A 19,825-nucleotide genomic window follows, 5' to 3' on the forward strand; every position below is an offset into this window, starting at 1 on the left:
CTTCCCAGTAGGTGAGATCGTGGTCAAACACTTGCCTGGTTTAATGTAAAAAACACAAAAAATAGGTATACAGTATTTATTTTTTTGAAGAAAATAAAACATAACCGAGAATCAAACATATTTATTAGACAATTTAAAAATATTTAAAAGTGAGACATCTGACTTTGTTTTACAGAACTAACTTGTAAGTGCATCAAAATTGATCTCCACTGATGATGCCGCTAAACGCAAACAGTTTTCCAAATGAACATCAGTAATTCGATCTCACTTGTGATTTGATGTACTTCATGGGACTAAAAAGCTGTTCACACGCATAAGTGTTTCCACATAGCGAAACCATCGACAGAGCATGTTTGTAAAACGCAGGATATTTATCCTTGTCCAAATATGTTTCATAGAACTCTTCCAAACCAACTTGATGAAATTTCTCCAACGTTTCAGGGTTTATTTACTTATATAATCCATATGGTAGACAGGCTACTTGGTTAAAATAGTTTGAACTGTAATTATAAATATGTATTTTAACGTCGATTGCAAAATCTCTCCAGATGCATTGGCGATAATAATACGAAACTACAGAATAACACGGAACTTTGTCAAGCTGGACTGAAAGTAGTTATGAGTATGAGCCCGATAGCATTGTGAGCTTCCCGAAAACGCCGAAGACCACAGAACATATATAGCTAAAGTCTCATATTAAATTTTATCAACACCTAGCGTCGGACAAAAAACTAAGTAACCTTGAGTGTCAAATAGCGGGATATTTGAAATAACTAAAAATCTATGAATTTTTCTAAAATGAAAGATATTTCAAATTTCTCTTAGCATAATTTAAAAATACACGATACGAATAACTCATGACGTAATGTTCTTTAGGTGATATGTACAATAAAGTTAACATTTACGTTCATTTGACCTAGCTCCACGGACCTCAACATGACTCCTGGCGGGCCGCTGGCCTCGTGTTAGCCACCCCTGGTTTACAACGTTCATTTTGTTTACACGTTAAATACTATTATAACGTTTATAAGCGAGATTAGGGAAAGGAAAACACGGAGGACGATTTCGGCAGTAATAGAAGAATGGAAGTTAAATTCCAAGTGGCCAGGAAGACATTTTAATCGTTGTCCTCTGGTAGTGAAATCGAATTCTTCCGACTGGAATGTTTCGTAACTACGTGAGATCGCCCAAGTGTTGCATTGCCATAACTTTCAAAATACAACGTAACTACGTAACGAATAATTCGTATTCAATGCATTATTAGTTGACTCGTTTCTTTTCCATTTAGAAAACCCAATTTCCTTATTTTCGTCTCTCGCGCTTCCCCCGTAACCTTCTTCACTCTTTAAGCCGAATCGATGATTTAATCGAAAGACAGACTTTTTCAGATGTGTAGTTTTTACGTAATTATTTAAAAATTTATTCGTATTAAGTGAAATAAAATTACTTAATGCGGCGATTTAATTCGCATTTTAAATTTAAAAAAAAAAAAAATGTACATTTCAATGGTTAATGTAGACGGAGCCGTCATAGTGGCGCAATTCTATATATACACACAGCAAGAAAGCAGACGACCGTGGAAGCTGGGGAAGTAAACTCGGAGACTGGGTTTGTTCGAGATTTATTTTTCCGCAAAATGAATGACACAAGAATTAATTGTTAATGCGCAATTCAGCGCGTGATTATCGATTACGTATAGAACGGTTATTTTATCGATTATCTCCGATGACTTAGATAATTTTACGGTACAAGGGACAAAAACCGGTCGACGTACCGTTTGCGTTAGAAACTAAAATGGAGTTGGAAGGAGGATTTACGAATTTCTGCGGATCCCGTTTTTGGGTAATGTATGGCTCGAAAATTTTTATCGTCAAATCAAAAGTAAACGATTTCTACTAATTTATTCGTTAGAAAAAAAGACTAAGTGAAGACTCCTCCACCATTTCCTTTATTATTTTGTCTTTCTGTTGGTTGTCACACAAGTAATCGACACCAGAAATCTGTTAAGTTTTATTAATTAATACTGTGTTTTTCCTATTGTAAGCGCATTGTAATTTGACCGATTTTTATCTCCACTATAATAAGATTAACAAATAATTATTCTCGTTCTCACTTGCTGGAAATTTATTTATTTATTTTAAGAAAACAAGAATTGGAAATCGTTCGGGATGTAGTCTGCTTCTTTTCTTCTCGCGAATTAAACCGGAGGTGGAAAAAAGACGCGGTAAACACTGGTGTATACAATACCACTGACGAGAGAAAATTAAAATTCATTTCTTACAACTTTTAAAACGCTTTTAAAAAGTATTTACTATGACCAATTTTCTTTATCGGACCGTCCATCCAGCGACGGTTGGCACGCGTTAGTAAAAGTTACTTATTCATTATTCAAACGTTTTAAATTTTTGGTCCGGTCCCCCTCCTTCCGGATCGGCCTTTGCTATCAGTCGGAAACGTAATCCGTTATAATACATTCCTGGTTCCATTGGCTTCTGGGGCCATATTGAAGGTATTCGTAGTATTGGAAATTACGTTGTATCGAAGTAACGATCGCGATCACGAATGGCCTGTACTTTCTGCTATCGAGTATTCGCCAATTTCTACTATAAATCGCTCGAACTCTTGTTAATTCGTCCGAATTCCTTCGATATTCTTCCAAACTATTGCATTTATTTCAATGTTTCGAAACTGCAAAAACCACGATTGATCGAAGAATGCCATCGATGACTATTCCTCTTTTGATGAAAAGTGGGTTCTGGCGTATTTTTAGTGTTGTGAATAAAACAAATACTTGTAAATAAAACATCGAAACCAGTTATAAATTTAAACTAGATGCCGTACGTTATCAATTTGTTAATTTTATGTCCAATTCAAACATTAAAAGTTTCGAAATGAAAACGAAATCTCGAATGGAAAATTTTCACTTAATCGAAATTCTTTCTTTATGTAAATATGCGATAAACAGCAAAATCATTTATATAAATAGGTCTTATTGTTTTTGCTGTAAAATTATTGATAACAAATACTGTATTTGATCTTAGATTTAATTTATATTATTATTATTATCGTCTTTGATTATTGATGAGATGCGATTGATTCGCGCAGTATTTGATACGAGATAAATGCTTAGATTTGAGATTAAAATTATATCGGTATATTGTGCAAGGAATTCGTCGTTTGAATATGTAGGCTGCTATTGCTGAAACTGTATATTTCGTATCGTAAGAACTAATTCCGGTTTTAAATCGTAACAAGGATTTCTGTTGAAATTTGATTATTGTTTAAGTAATATTCTATACGAACATTTAAAATATTAAATAAATATATCAAAATAAAAGTAAAGGACTATAAAAACCTTTGTATTATTAAATGCGATTTATAAGAATCGACTTAAGTAGCATTTGGGTTCGAAGAAAACTTGAATGCTGCCTACGGAGGTGCTCCGTATTTATTGCTACGCTCTGCAGATTTAACAACGAGCAATGCGCAAAAGACTTGATTTGATGCAAAGAAATTAAAATAGCGAATGGTTAATAATAAATTTATAACTACTGAATGTGAAAATTATTGATGATACGTTTAATTTCAGACTGAAGAAGTTTGGAACGGAGAGACTTTAGTGTTGCCAATATGCTTTCGGAACATTGCTTTTGTTTGGATTCCGTGTGGATTTCTATGGCTATTTATGCCTTTGGAAATATATTTTATTTACAGAAGCTCGGAAAAGGCAATTCCGTGGACGATACTTAATATTTCTAGAATGGTGAGTTATTATGTGAAATTATGTATCATTACATATTCAGTGGCGTGTTATCCTATGGGGAAAAAGGGCAATTGCCTAGGCCAGGGATGGCGAACCTTTTCGTGTTCACGTGTCATTTTGTAAGCATACTTACCTTTAAAGATGTTTATGCGTGCCAAAGTTTCTGACTTCGAATAACGATATTTAAAGAAATTAAACGAATATGCTTTAATTAGAATAAATGTAAAAAGGCTGATTGAAAAAAGGATGATCAGGTGATAAACCAAAAAGATGATTGAAAAAGACAGAAATCGTATGATAAATTACGTCCCAGATGATTTCTCCCTATGTGCCACTTTGGGCACGCCTGCCATAGGTTCGCCACCCCTGGCCTAGGCCCTCAACCAATCTTTTATAAGAAAAAATTCCCTCAAAAGAAAGTGTCTGAAGTCAATATTTCACTGCACTGCATTGCACATGGGGCCTCTAGTTCAAATTCGCTTGGCCCCCATGAAGTTATGTCCTGTTAACGAAATAACCAAGTAATTAATAAAAAATAACACAATTAATAATAATTAGGAAAATTAAAATGTGATACTAATGAATATATTTTATTCAAACAAGAAAAACTTTATACTTATTTAAAAACCGTAATTGATTCCACAACCAATGAACCTTTTTCTTAGACAAAGACTGAAATAATGTGAACTAATGCCATTAAAGTAAAATTGATTATCTTAGAAAACATTTTGAACAAAAATACAGTACTGTATAAGCCTAAAGTCTTGAGATAATAGATGTATTTATGTTTAAAGAAAAAATAAATTAGTATTTATACTCTTACAAAACATGTTCAGAATTTTAAGAACTGACATAAAATATATTTTTGAAGATATATCAATAGCTATTGTAACTTATCTGAATGTAAAATTTTATTTGTATTTCTTATTAATAATTATGAATTTCAATAAAGTAATTTAATCTACTTTTATTTTTATTCCAGGTACTAGCTCTTTTATTAATTGCAGTGTCAATAATTGATCTAATAAATGATTTACATACTTCACCCAATTTACCTCCTGTCTATATTGTTTCTAATATTATTTCAATATGTACTTTGGTAAGGAATTTAAGTTTATTTAAAATTTAATTAATAATATATAATATTCATCAAGGATTTTATTCTTTTTTTAGGCTTTATTCATAATTTTAGCTATTTGTGGACAAAGAAAAGGAATTTATTCATCTGGAATTATTTTTATATTTTTGTTGTTAATGACAATCGGAAATTTTGGCTTCTATTATTCACATTTAAGCAATCTATTTTTGGAGGTAAATGCATTTAAATTGAATAATAATAGTTTATTTTCATTATGTAACTGTGTGTTTCTTTTTATTTAAAGGTAGATATTCATGTTAATACAGTTAATTATATTATAGCAATGATACGTTTTCCTCTAATATTAGCAGAATTTCTATTCTATTGTTTTGCTGATAAGATACAAATTGAGGAAAAACTTGATATGCAGGTTAGTGATGTTTGAAATTGATAATATAAAAAAAAAATTACTAAAAATGATAAGATTAAATTTTCAGAAAGAATGTCCTATCAAATATGCATCATTTCTATCAAAACTATTATTTTGGTGGTTTACAAAGTAAGTTAATTTTTTTATATATTGTTGGATATTATTTTAATTTTGTATTTAAAAATAAAAAGCTGCTCATATATGTTTAATACAAATATATTGCAAAATAATTTAAGAAATTTCAATTCTTCAGAGGTAAGTTTGTGCTGATTTCAAAAATTTTAAAATGAAACCTTAAATACTAATGCAATCATAAATTTGCATTCACATAAAAATTCAAAAAACACATTTAATTTGATAATAAAATTATTTTTAAAATCATATGTAAAGTTTATCATAAAGAACAATTGATTTAAAATATATGAAGAATGTTTAAATACTGTTTTTATTTTATAGAAGCAATTGTAAATTGCAAATTTTGAACAAAATGACAAATTATTACTAGAATAAGAAAACAATAATCAAACACAACACTTCATATTTATCTGCTTTAAATAATGTAGAAAGTTACTACTAAATCATTTCAGAAAGTAAAAACAAATATAGAGGTATATTTGCAATATTATACTATGAATTAAATATTCTTTGGTCTGATAAGAATAATCTTGCTGTAGTTAAATGAAATAATGGATTTCTGTCTGAAATAAAGATTGAGTAAGTTTGGTTAATGAATATTTCAAGAAAAATGAAAACTCATCCTTGGGCAGTAAAAATTATTTTTATAAATATTAATGTCTTCAGAGTAATACTGAAATATAAAGTATACAAATATCATTGGAATTTAATTCTGGCCATTAGTCAAAATACTGAAATAAAATCTAATAATGATGAATATTTATTAATAACCATTTCTAGTCTTTCCACTTAACTAAAAAAATGTACTGATTATAATATGTTAAAATACATTTTTCAGCTTTTTATTAAAATTTTCATATAATATAATAAAAGTGCAGGTAACCCCTGTATAACACAGCACTTCTATAGCATGGATTCACTCTGACATGGTTTGAGAATTGGGTAAAACCCTCGTACAACATGAAATGTAATAAATTTTTACATACTTAAGTACAAATATTTCACGAAAATAATAATTTTCGTGAACTATTAGTACATAAGTATGTAAATTTTCTTTACTCGCCTTCTGTCGATACACATGATCCTTCTCGAAACTTGTTTCAATGTTGCCAGATCTCGACGCTTCTGCTTCTGATGCTGCCAGATGTTTTTCCCTTATTCCATACTTGCTTTCTTCTTTATAAGTGCTTAGCACCATATAAGGAAATTTATAAAGATCTTTTATCTAGAAGCAAGCAATCTAAAATTACAAACTTTTTGCAAAAGGTAGAGCATGGATCTGAAGATAATGCAGAAAAATGATCAGAGGATAAGGATAACTTGCCAAAAAGAAAACGCTCTCAGTTAATAGTGCTTTTAGTGATGACAAAAAAGACATTGTTTAATTTATATTAATATGTATCACTTAAGAAAATTTTAATAAAGATATTTATCTTAATTATGAAAATATAATAGCATGTTTTTTAATTTTTGGAATCTAACCTTCCTTTTCGTACTAGATCTTTGTTTCGTATAACACAGATTTCCATAACACAGCAATTTTTTGGAACATAACTCCTGTGTTATACAGGGGTTACCTGTAATTAATAATTTAATATTTTTAATAGTAAATTTTCATCTTCATAACTAATTACTATTAAAGGTATGTTAGGGGGCAAAGCCAAGAGCATTTTGACCTAAAATATCCTTTGTGCATGCATTACAGGTAGTTCAAATTATTAAAGATTTGTTGTAACTAGTAATATAAATTCTATCCAATGCGTTGAAATCTCTGGTGGAAAATAAACTCTTCACAACAGTACAAGAACTGGACATAAGTCATATGACCATTTAACATCATTTCGAAGAGCTGGGAAAAGGGCTTTAGTTGGAAAAATCTGTGCCACATCACCTGCTGCTAGCTCAACTTGAACATTCTGTCAATCTGCACATTTCATTGCACTCTCATCTCTGAGCTCCATTTTTGGATGAAATTGTTACCAAATACAACATAAGAATATTAAACATTGTCCAGGACTCAGTCCTGGAGATAAAGTGGCACTTCAGCTGACAACCAACCTTCATCCAACAATGATGTTGCTTGGTATGTGATGTGATATACAAGATGTGATAAATTTTGAGCTGCTGAGAAGGAATGAAACCATCATAGCTGAAATTTACTGTCAGCAATTGGACCATTTGATGGAAGCTCTGTGAGAAAATAGCCCAGACTATGTTCTCTATCATAATGATAATGCCTGTCCACAAAAGAGCTCTTATCACCTCTAAAAAACTGGAGGAACTGGAAAAATGATTCATCCCCTTATTCCCCATATCTTGCTCCTTCAAATTATATTTATTTTGGAGCTTGCAAAATTATGTTGAATGAAAGAACTTCAATTCTCAGGAAGATCTCAAAAATGTAGTATTGGGATGATTTGATTTTAAATCAAGAGAAGTTTCCATTAGGGTATCAGAAAATTGCCTGAAAGGTGGCTTGAGATTATATCTGATAAGAGACAATCAGTGGGGTAGCATAGTGGGGCGGCAAAATTTCACAACAAATAATAATAATAATATCTTGTAAAAATTTGAACCATTTCATTTCATATTTTTGTTGCACCTATGATTCAGACTGATTGAAATGAGCACGGAATTTTTCATTACTTATTCTGGGACGAAACTGAATTTTAGTCTTTTAAATTGAGATACATAAATAAAGGGGCAGCAAAATTTTCCTCCACCCCAGGCGGCTGACACCCATGCTACACCACTGGGGACAATACATTGATGAGTGAAAAATAAACTTCCTGCAAATAAAATTTTCAATTATTTTGGATAGAATTTATGTTACAACCTGATAATTTCATTGATATAGATTACAAGAATAACATATTTGCAATTACATATTTGGAAGAAAATGAAAATGTTGTATAAGATTAAAAGAATTTCAATAGAAATCATTCGAAAGTAAAATTTTTGAAATTTATTGAAATACTTTTATCTTAAAATTTTACTGCATCAATTAATATTATAACTGATATATATTTGTAAAATATAAATATTTCATCCAAAATAAAAGTGATATTGTAAGTCATTGAATCCAAAACCAAGCATAATATCTAGGATCATAACATAGATATTATCAATATCATTCTTCTGTCAAAATAGTTAAAATTTTTGCTAAAACACTGGCTTCTATCGTTAATGATTGCCATCAAAACATTATTAATAATTCCATTAATATATTACACATAGTTTGACATTATTATTAATTTAAGCACATTATTATGTTGCTGAAGTCAGATTTTGTAAAATTTTTGTTGCATTTAATTTTTCCAGCAAATTCAATTATAAAATTTTCTAAGACTCTTTCCATGAAATGATAGTTTATAAATTTATTGTATAATCCTTTGTGATCTCATTTACAAAAGCTTTAGGACAGGGATGTCCAGCCAATGGGCCACACTTAATATTTTTATGTGGCCCACTGCACCCTAAATTCTTTAGGTATATTTTCATTTATTTTGGTAAAATATGTCGTAAAAGTTATTCTTGTTTCACTGGATACACTTTGATGTCATAATGATGTAATTTGTGTTAAAGAACTGTTTTATCTAGAGAACTGTTATGTATGTGGGATAGTACATACTGTTGTGAACAATTCTTTTCATGCATAATGAAAAACATCAAAACTGCTGAAATAGGTTGAGTGATTTGCATTTAACTAATATTCTTTGAATTAAGACTAGTACTATAAAAGCAGATATTGACAATATTATAAAAGGGAGACAAAGTCAAAAATTGCATTCAGTTTATTTTTATTTTGTGCAAGTATAATTTCTTTTTTTACTGTCAATAATACAGCCTTTTTTGTAATTATATATATTTGTTATTAAAATTTGATATTCACATTTTGAACTTTTTAACAGTATATATTTATATAAAGTACCTTTTGTGGCCTGCTGAATATACCTAAATTTCTAATTTGGCCCATTAGGAAAAGGTTGGACAACCCTGCTTTAGGACATACATAATTAAAGGATATATGTTTTTCTTTAATATTAAACTATGAAAATTACTGTAATTTAGCAGCATTAATTTTTATTCAAATTTTTTTCTACTTCATAGACCATCTTCCAGAATTGCTCTATTTTAGAAGAAATTTCTGAAAAAATAACATTCTTATAATACTAGAAAATAACACAAATATTCCTATACAAAATATAATTACAAATCAATTATATTATCATAGTCTAATAGATACTAACACTACAAAATAATTTGTTTTGTTAGTGTTATCAAATATTAAATATTAATGTATTGTCTGAGGTATTATTTGTCAGAAATGGCTCTGTCTGAGCTTTTTTTTTTTTGTCTTGCATGCTTGTTTCAACTGCCCATACCACTTTTTTTCAATGTATTATCAATATAAAAAATTATTATATAAAATCCTCATTTATAATAAAAGTTTACTGATATGAAATAATTTTAAGTGTGCAAAATTTTTCTGTTTGATATTCTTGAAGAATAAGTTAGAGATGAATTAAAATAACATGCTCTCTGAGGTTTTTGTTGAGGTTGTATTTAACTTTACATGTTATATTTATGTATGCATATAGTTGTGCAAGTGTATATATACACAAAAGTCTTATACATATGCATAGAACTTGGCATCATCATATTTTCTAAATACTATCTTTTAATTTATTAGAGTATTTTATAGAATGTGTGTGTGCGTGTATCTAACTAATTCATAAAAATTTTTTAAAAATCCATTTTTGTCATTTTGTATTATTTTAGTAAATGAAAAAACACTTCTAAAAATTAATTGATTAGTTATTCAATACCTGTAGTTAGAATGTGTTAGACTAACATTAGAGTAACACTCAAACAGGTAGCTGCTATTTTGAGAATGACATTTTATTTTATCTTAACCTTTGGCAGCTTTCCCTGTATAAAAAAATAAACACTTCATAATTTAAAATTATATAAATTTCTTTTTCTTTTAGTGTTTTAAAATTACAATATAAATAGTTTTTTGCAACAAGTTTACTTTAATGGTTATTATATTGATTTTATATAAATTATCGGATATCTTGAAATAATTTTTAAAGTTAATAAAAATAATTAATTAAACTTATTGTTTTTTATACAAATATAGCTTAGCAGTTTTGGGTTGGAAGAGACCATTAAAACAGTCAGATTTGTGGTTATTGAGGCCTGAAGATGAAACTTTGAGCATACTTCCAACATTCAATTATTATTGGAAAAAACAAATATGTGATTCAGAGTAAGTTATTAGGTTAGAGAAATTCAAATATTTAGCTGAANAAATTTTTGTTTTCATTTTAGTTTGCAAAATATTCTTATAGAAAAACTTAATGTATAATTTTAATAATTAACTTAAACTGCAAAATTATCAAATACATTATTAACTATTGGACTTTTCATCTTTAAATGTGTTTCTATTTTAAATATTCCAAAACAACAGCTAAAATATGAAATACAATTCTACAAGTAAAGACTTCTTGTATGTGTGAAGAAGTTTTTTTCCAATCATTCTACATCTGGTATATCTAAACTTTTACATTCTAATTATACCAAAATAATTTGTCCTAATTTTTCTCATATAATATGATTAAGTGCAATATATCTTGTATTTTACCAGTACATAAAGGAAATTTAGCTATCTTTCACATTAAAAAAATATGTAAATGTATGCTGAAAAATAATTGAATTTTATGTCATATTTATTAGAAAATGAATAGACAAATATATTTTCATTTTATGTAGTAATTCAAGAATGAAAACTTCCAACAAAAAAATTGAAATAAACATTGTCTCAATTTTGATTAAAACATTTGGATTATACTTTTTGGGAGGTTCTTCATTAAAATTAATTTATGACATTTTGCAATTTGTAAATCCTCAAATACTTGGGTAAGTGTTTAAAGTTTTAAACTTTTTAAATTAGAAAAAAAGCATGTCATATATTTAATAATTGCATTATTTTTATTTANCCTTTGGAAATATATTTTATTTACAGAAGCTCGGAAAAGGCAATTCCGTGGACGATACTTAATATTTCTAGAATGGTGAGTTATTATGTGAAATTATGTATCATTACATATTCAGTGGCGTGTTATCCTATGGGGAAAAAGGGCAATTGCCTAGGCCAGGGATGGCGAACCTTTTCGTGTTCACGTGTCATTTTGTAAGCATACTTACCTTTAAAGATGTTTATGCGTGCCAAAGTTTCTGACTTCGAATAACGATATTTAAAGAAATTAAACGAATATGCTTTAATTAGAATAAATGTAAAAAGGCTGATTGAAAAAAGGATGATCAGGTGATAAACCAAAAAGATGATTGAAAAAGACAGAAATCGTATGATAAATTACGTCCCAGATGATTTCTCCCTATGTGCCACTTTGGGCACGCCTGCCATAGGTTCGCCACCCCTGGCCTAGGCCCTCAACCAATCTNTAATAATTGCATTATTTTTATTTAGATTATTGATTAACTTTACAGCAGGAGATGAACCTTTGTGGAAAGGAATCGCATATGTTCTTGCCATGTTTGTCACAATTTTCCTTCAGTCAATAGTCCTTGGTGTTTATTTCAATGACATGTTTGTAACTGGATTGAGAGTAAGAACGGTATTGATATCTGCAATCTACAGAAAGGTAAAGTTTAAATATTTTACACAACTTGAAAATATTTTTTCCCACTAAAACGGCTGCAGCTAAAGTTGTTTCATCAATAATTAAGATTCTTCTACTACACTTTATTATGGAATTATGTAAATATAATTTTATGAGAGTTTATCTTCTTATTTGGAAGAATTGTGGTTATCGAATGTAAATAATGAACAGCAGTGATTGATTTTACTGCATGTTCTTTATGTAACAAAAGACAGCCAATTTAGAATCAGTTCTATTCAAAATAATTATAAATTCATAACAATTTGATTTTAATATTCAAAATTAGGATTACAAATTCAAAAAAATACTTTAGATACTCAAGTTATCCTCTACAGAACATCTAACATTTTGTATAATAATCTTGAAATATATAAAAAAAATTTGATTTTTAGAAGTTTGGGTTTTCAAAATTTAACTATTTGAACTTTTGAGTAATCAGCTTACTCAAAGTATTTTATTTTACTTTAATATAATTTAGTTTATTTTATAAAAAGAAAAAAATGTAAAAAATAGGAAAAGACATCCTGCATTATTATTTGCTTTGGTCATTAATGGTGTCATTTACACATGTAAATGATAACATGTCATTTAGGTGGTACTGACTATTCAAAAATTCATCACAACAAATATCTTGGAAGAATAGTTAAATTCTTTAATTGTTNTAAATTTCAACAAGTTTGTTTTTTCTGTTTTACTTTTTTTTTTTGGTCCAATTAAGGGGTTAGAGTGCACCAATAACTGATGCAGAATAATCAACAATCAATTTTTGTTTGCAAGTAACAAAGCAAAAAAAAAAAAATGTCATGTAGATGATCAATTTTCACGGAAGGGCGATTTTTATTCCAACCGCCCATTAGTTATCGTGTTGATCCTTTAAGGTTAATTCATCTGTGAAAACGTAGAAACTTTTTAAATAACCTTAATGTTGTTAAAGATATTTAGATTTTTTGTTTTTAATTTTATAAAAAGAAAAAAATGTAAAAAATAGGAAAAGACATCCTGCATTATTATTTGCTTTGGTCATTAATGGTGTCATTTACACATGTAAATGATAACATGTCATTTAGGTGGTACTGACTATTCAAAAATTCATCACAACAAATATCTTGGAAGAATAGTTAAATTCTTTAATTGTTTTCTTGGTATACTTACTGGCTTTGGCACTAACAAGTCGATTCAAACCTTTTCTTAACCACTTTTTATTTGTAATTTACATAACTATCTGTTTCCAAAGTACTACTTATAAACAAAACTGTTGGGCTAATGGTATATTAAGTTTAACAATAGTTTTTTGGTCTGTTCAATTCAGCTCATTTCCAAACAATAAATTTTCCTGTATAAACTATTTTCTGCTATCCATGTTATATATTGAAATTATTTATTAGTACAGCACATTCCATCATTTTCATCTAGTGTAAGTAGGGTAAAATTTACGAGTTCAGGCTGCAACTATGGAATTTACTATTGATTCAAGTAGAAATTTTTGTTTGTTATGCAAATTTTAAAATACACATGATTTACAATGCAAACCTCAAACCTTTGTATATTTGTCATTATATTCAATTGTTGGTGAAAATAGATGCCTTAGAAAGCATCACATTACTGTATGAACTTGTACATTATAAATATGAAAATCATTTATTTTTCATGGTTAATGTTAAACTTTGTATAATAAAACTGTTCTCATATATACACAATTAAGCATTTTATCTAGATAATTTTTAACAAAAATATTTAGTGTGAATTTGTATTCCTTAATTATCAAATGGTTTTGTTAAAACCACATTAGACAAGTGAAAATTATAATAAAATAGTTAAATATTAACATCATGTAACTTATCTTTAATTTAAACAATCACTTTCATCCAAAAAATACTTCTTTAAGTGTAAGTTTAAACAATGAACAAACATTGAATAAACAGAACAACACATGCAATTTAAAGGAACACGCATTTCTATAGCAACGAATTTTAAAATAAATAATAATACATAAAAAGTTAAATTAATATTAATTAGTTTTACAAAATATTAAAAATGCGTCACTCAACATTCAGTTGACTCCATACATTAAGTAGTGTTGCCACTTTTTCAAAATCGCTGACCGGGACGACAGATCAGGGTCGTGTTCAATAACGCAGAATTCTTGCTTAGTCTAGTTATGCTGCGATGTTGAACTACTGCTTGACTCCTACCACCAATGTTCCCTCTAAATTTTTTTTGTAGATCAGCGGAACATATACTTCTCTGAGCAAAAAATAATTTTGCTGAGCAGATTCTGAGCAAAAAATTTTTCTGAGCATATATATGTTACCGCTAAAGCTCGAAATCCGTTAATGTGCGCATTACCTAGCTAATCTGCAGATTAACTAGGGTGATCCGTTAAAGCTGCGAAAATTATTCCATTTCTCAAATTACCTAGGTAATGTTCAGATTATCTAGGTAATCTGCAAATTACCTACTAGGCACTCGGTAAAGTGAAAATAAGATTTTTGCTGGNAAATTGAATAATAATAGTTTATTTTCATTATGTAACTGTGTGTTTCTTTTTATTTAAAGGTAGATATTCATGTTAATACAGTTAATTATATTATAGCAATGATACGTTTTCCTCTAATATTAGCAGAATTTCTATTCTATTGTTTTGCTGATAAGATACAAATTGAGGAAAAACTTGATATGCAGGTTAGTGATGTTTGAAATTGATAATATAAAAAAAAAATTACTAAAAATGATAAGATTAAATTTTCAGAAAGAATGTCCTATCAAATATGCATCATTTCTATCAAAACTATTATTTTGGTGGTTTACAAAGTAAGTTAATTTTTTTATATATTGTTGGATATTATTTTAATTTTGTATTTAAAAATAAAAAGCTGCTCATATATGTTTAATACAAATATATTGCAAAATAATTTAAGAAATTTCAATTCTTCAGAGGTAAGTTTGTGCTGATTTCAAAAATTTTAAAATGAAACCTTAAATACTAATGCAATCATAAATTTGCATTCACATAAAAATTCAAAAAACACATTTAATTTGATAATAAAATTATTTTTAAAATCATATGTAAAGTTTATCATAAAGAACAATTGATTTAAAATATATGAAGAATGTTTAAATACTGTTTTTATTTTATAGAAGCAATTGTAAATTGCAAATTTTGAACAAAATGACAAATTATTACTAGAATAAAAAAACAATAATCAAACACAACACTTCATATTTATCTGCTTTAAATAATGTAGAAAGTTACTACTAAATCATTTCAGAAAGTAAAAATAAATATAGAGGTATATTTGCAATATTATACTATGAATTAAATATTCTTTGGTCTGATAAGAATAATCTTGCTATAGTTAAATGAAATAATGGATTTCTGTCTGAAATAAAGATTGAGTAAGTTTGGTTAATAAATATTTCAAGAAAAATGAAAACTCATCCTTGGGCAGTAAAAATTATTTTTATAAAATTTAATGTCTTCAGGGTGTTACTGAAATATAAAGTACAGGTATACCTCGACTTATGTCATTTCGAGTTACGTCATTCCTGATTATACATCATTTGTCAAAAAAGTATATGGAAAAATAAAAATCAAGTTCAAAGTCATTTTATTTGACTTTACATCTGTCCGTCACAAATATTGAAATCGTAATATCACTAGAAAAACGTTTAAAGCACATAAAATTATATTAAAATATATACATTTACAAGTGTGTACTGTATTTACAGTTCCGGCATTCGTAAATTTAGATTACTTTTTTCTGTACTATATTAAAAACTAAAATTTATTTCTTTGTAAGCTTAATTAAAATAGATCCTTATTAACCATATATTATTAAAAATGCATTAATAAATAAATACAGAACCGGGAATGGTAATTTATGACAAGTAGATTCGGAGACAAGTAAATTCCACTTACGTCGTTTTTCGATTTATGTCGCCTCTCCCGGAACCAATTACTGACATAAGGCAAGGTATACCTATATACAAATATCATTGAAATTTAATTCTGGCCATTAGTCATAATTCTGAAATAAAATATAATGATGATGAATATTTGTTAATAACCATTTCTAATCTTTCCACATAACTAAAAAAATATACTGATTATATGATATATACTGAATAAAAAAATATACTGATTATAATATGTTAAAATACATTTTTCAGCTTTTCATTAAAATTTCCATATAATATAATAAAAGTAATTAATAATTTAATATTTTTAATAGTAAATTTTCATCTTCGTAACTAATTAGTATTAAAGGTATGTTAGGGGGCAAAGCCAAGAGCATTTTGACCTAAAATATCCTTTGTGCATGCATTACAGGTAGTTCAAATTATTAAAGATTTGTTGTAACTAATAATATAAATTCTATCCAATGCGTTGAAATCTCTGGTGGAAAATAAACTCTTCACAACAGTACAAGAACTGGACATAAGTCATATGACCATTTAACATCATTTGAAAGAGCTGGGAAAAGGTCTGTAGTTGGAAAAATCTGTGCCACATGACCTGCTGCTAGCTCAACTTGAACATTCTGTCAATCAGCACATTTCACTGCACTCTCATCTCCCAGCTCCATTTTTGGATGAAATTGTTATCAAATACAATATAAGAATATTAAGCATTGTTCAGTGACTAAGTCCTGGAGATAAAGTGGCACTTCAGCTGACAACCAACCTTCATCCAACAATGATGTTGCTTGGTGTGTGATGGGATATGCAAGGTGTGATACATTTTGAGCTGCTGAGAAGGAATGAAACCATCATAGCTGAAATTTACTGTCAGCAATTGGACCATTTGATGGAAGCTCTGTGAGAAAAATGCCCAGACTATGTTCTCTATCATCATGCTAATGCCTGTCCACAAAAGAGCTCTTATCACCTCTAAAAAAACTGGAGGAACTGGAGAAATGGTACATCCCCTTATTCCTTAGATCTTGCTCCTTAAAATTATACTTACTTTGGAGCTTGCAAAATTATGTTGAATGAAAGAACTTCAATTCTCAGGAAGATCTCAAAAATGTAGTATTGGGATGATTTGATTTTAAATCAAGAGAAATTTTCCATTAAGGTGTCAGAAAATTGCCTGAAAGACGGCTTGAGATTATATCCAATAAGGGACAACACATTGATTACTGAAAAATAAACTTTCTGCAAATAAAATTTTCAATTATTTTGGATAGAATTTGTTACAACCTAATAATTTCATTGATATAGATTAGAAGAATAACATATTTGCAATAACATATTTGGAAGAAAATGAAAATGTTGTATAAGATTAAAAGAATTTCAATAGAAATCATTTGAAAGTAAAATTTTTGAAATTTATTGAAATACTTTTATCTTAAAATTTTACTGCATCAATTAATATTATAACTGATATATATTTGTAAAATATAAATATTTCATTCCAAAATAAAAGTGATATTGTAAGTCATTGAATCCAAAACCAAGCATAATATCTAGGATCATAACATAGATATTATCATTCTTCTGTCAAAATACTTAAAATTTTTGCTAAAACACTGGCTTCTATCGTTAATGATTGCCATCAAAACATTATTAATAATTCCATTAATACATTACACATAGTTTGACATTATTATTATTTTAAGCACATTATTATGTTGCTGAAGTCAGATTTTGTAAAATTTTTGTTGCATTTAATTTTTCTAGCAAATTCAATTATAAAATTTTTTAAGACTCTTCTATGAAATGATAGTTTATAAATTAATTGTATAATCCAGGGATGTCCAGCCAATGGGCCACACTTAATATTTTTATGTGGCCCACTGCACCCTAAATTCTTTAGGTATATTTTCATTTATTTTGGTAAAATATGTCGTAAAAGTTATTCTTGTTTCACTGGATACACTTTGATGTCATAATGATGTAATTTGTGTTAAAGAACTGTTTTATCTAGAGAACTGTTATGTATGTGGGATAGTACATACTGTTGTGAACAATTCTTTTCATGCATAATGAAAAACATCAAAACTGCTGAAATAGGTTGAGTGATTTGCATTTAACTAATATTCTTTGAATTAAGACTAGTACTATAAAAGCAGATATTGACAATATTATAAAAGGGAGACAAAGTCAAAAATTGCATTCAGTTTATTTTTATTTTGTGCAAGTATAATTTCTTTTTTTACTGTCAATAATACAGCCTTTTTTGTAATTATATATATTTGTTATTAAAATTTGATATTCACATTTTGAACTTTTTAACAGTATATATTTATATAAAGTACCTTTTGTGGCCTGCTGAATATACCTAAATTTCTAATTTGGCCCATTAGGAAAAGGTTGGACAACCCTGCTTTAGGACATACATAATTAAAGGATATATGTTTTTCTTTAATATTAAACTATGAAAATTACTGTAATTTAGCAGCATTAATTTTTATTCAAATTTTTTTCTACTTCATAGACCATCTTCCAGAATTGCTCTATTTTAGAAGAAATTTCTGAAAAAATAACATTCTTATAATACTAGAAAATAACACAAATATTCCTATACAAAATATAATTACAAATCAATTATATTATCATAGTCTAATAGATACTAACACTACAAAATAATTTGTTTTGTTAGTGTTATCAAATATTAAATATTAATGTATTGTCTGAGGTATTATTTGTCAGAAATGGCTCTGTCTGAGCTTTTTTTTTTTTGTCTTGCATGCTTGTTTCAACTGCCCATACCACTTTTTTTCAATGTATTATCAATATAAAAAATTATTATATAAAATCCTCATTTATAATAAAAGTTTACTGATATGAAATAATTTTAAGTGTGCAAAATTTTTCTGTTTGATATTCTTGAAGAATAAGTTAGAGATGAATTAAAATAACATGCTCTCTGAGGTTTTTGTTGAGGTTGTATTTAACTTTACATGTTATATTTATGTATGCATATAGTTGTGCAAGTGTATATATACACAAAAGTCTTATACATATGCATAGAACTTGGCATCATCATATTTTCTAAATACTATCTTTTAATTTATTAGAGTATTTTATAGAATGTGTGTGTGCGTGTATCTAACTAATTCATAAAAATTTTTTAAAAATCCATTTTTGTCATTTTGTATTATTTTAGTAAATGAAAAAGACTTCTAAAAATTAATTGATTAGTTATTCAATACCTGTAGTTAGAATGTGTTAGACTAACATTAGAGTAACTCTCAAACAGGTAGCTGCTATTTTGAGAATGACATTTTATTCTATCTTAACCTTTGGCAGCTTTCCCTGTATAAAAAAATAAACACTTCATAATTTAAAATTATATAAATTTCTTTTTCTTTTAGTGTTTTAAAATTACAATATAAATAGTTTTTTGCAACAAGTTTACTTTAATGGTTATTATATTGATTTTATATAAATTATCGGATATCTTGAAATAATTTTTAAAGTTAATAAAAATAATTAATTAAACTTATTGTTTTTTATACAAATATAGCTTAGCAGTTTTGGGTTGGAAGAGACCATTAAAACAGTCAGATTTGTGGTTATTGAGGCCTGAAGATGAAACTTTGAGCATACTTCCAACATTCAATTATTATTGGAAAAAACAAATATGTGATTCAGAGTAAGTTATTAGGTTAGAGAAATTCAAATATTTAGCTGAAATTAACATTTAATTTGATATTTGTCTACTCTGGCCTAATAAAATATCAAATCAATCTTACTTAAATACGAATTATATTAATTATTATATTTAT

At 27.9% G+C, this 19,825-nt stretch overlaps 1 protein-coding gene across 3 annotated transcripts in view; it reads left to right on the forward strand.

The window, feature by feature from the left end:
- The first annotated feature begins 1,546 nt into the window (after positions 1–1,546).
- The window catches only part of LOC111636601 (multidrug resistance-associated protein 1-like), a 54,425-nt gene continuing 36,146 nt past the window's right edge, over positions 1,547–19,825 (forward strand). For 2 of the 3 annotated variants that reach the window (XM_023381881.1, XM_023381882.1), the window contains exons 1-9: positions 1,547–1,842; positions 3,590–3,763; positions 4,746–4,862; positions 4,937–5,074; positions 5,146–5,271; positions 5,339–5,400; positions 10,550–10,678; positions 11,182–11,328; positions 11,900–12,074. In XM_023381881.1, coding sequence (XP_023237649.1) covers positions 1,795–1,842; positions 3,590–3,763; positions 4,746–4,862; positions 4,937–5,074; positions 5,146–5,271; positions 5,339–5,400; positions 10,550–10,678; positions 11,182–11,328; positions 11,900–12,074 — 1,116 coding nt within the window. In that variant the 5' untranslated portion in view covers positions 1,547–1,794. The remainder of the gene's footprint in view (positions 1,843–3,589; positions 3,764–4,745; positions 4,863–4,936; positions 5,075–5,145; positions 5,272–5,338; positions 5,401–10,549; positions 10,679–11,181; positions 11,329–11,899; positions 12,075–19,825) is intronic. The other variant, XM_023381883.1, reaches the window with a different exon arrangement.

This window comes from Centruroides sculpturatus, unplaced genomic scaffold (genome assembly GCF_000671375.1).
Source record: "Centruroides sculpturatus isolate CEXI.00-Female unplaced genomic scaffold, Cexi_2.0 scaffold920, whole genome shotgun sequence".
In the NCBI taxonomy this organism is placed as follows: domain Eukaryota; kingdom Metazoa; phylum Arthropoda; class Arachnida; order Scorpiones; family Buthidae; genus Centruroides; species Centruroides sculpturatus.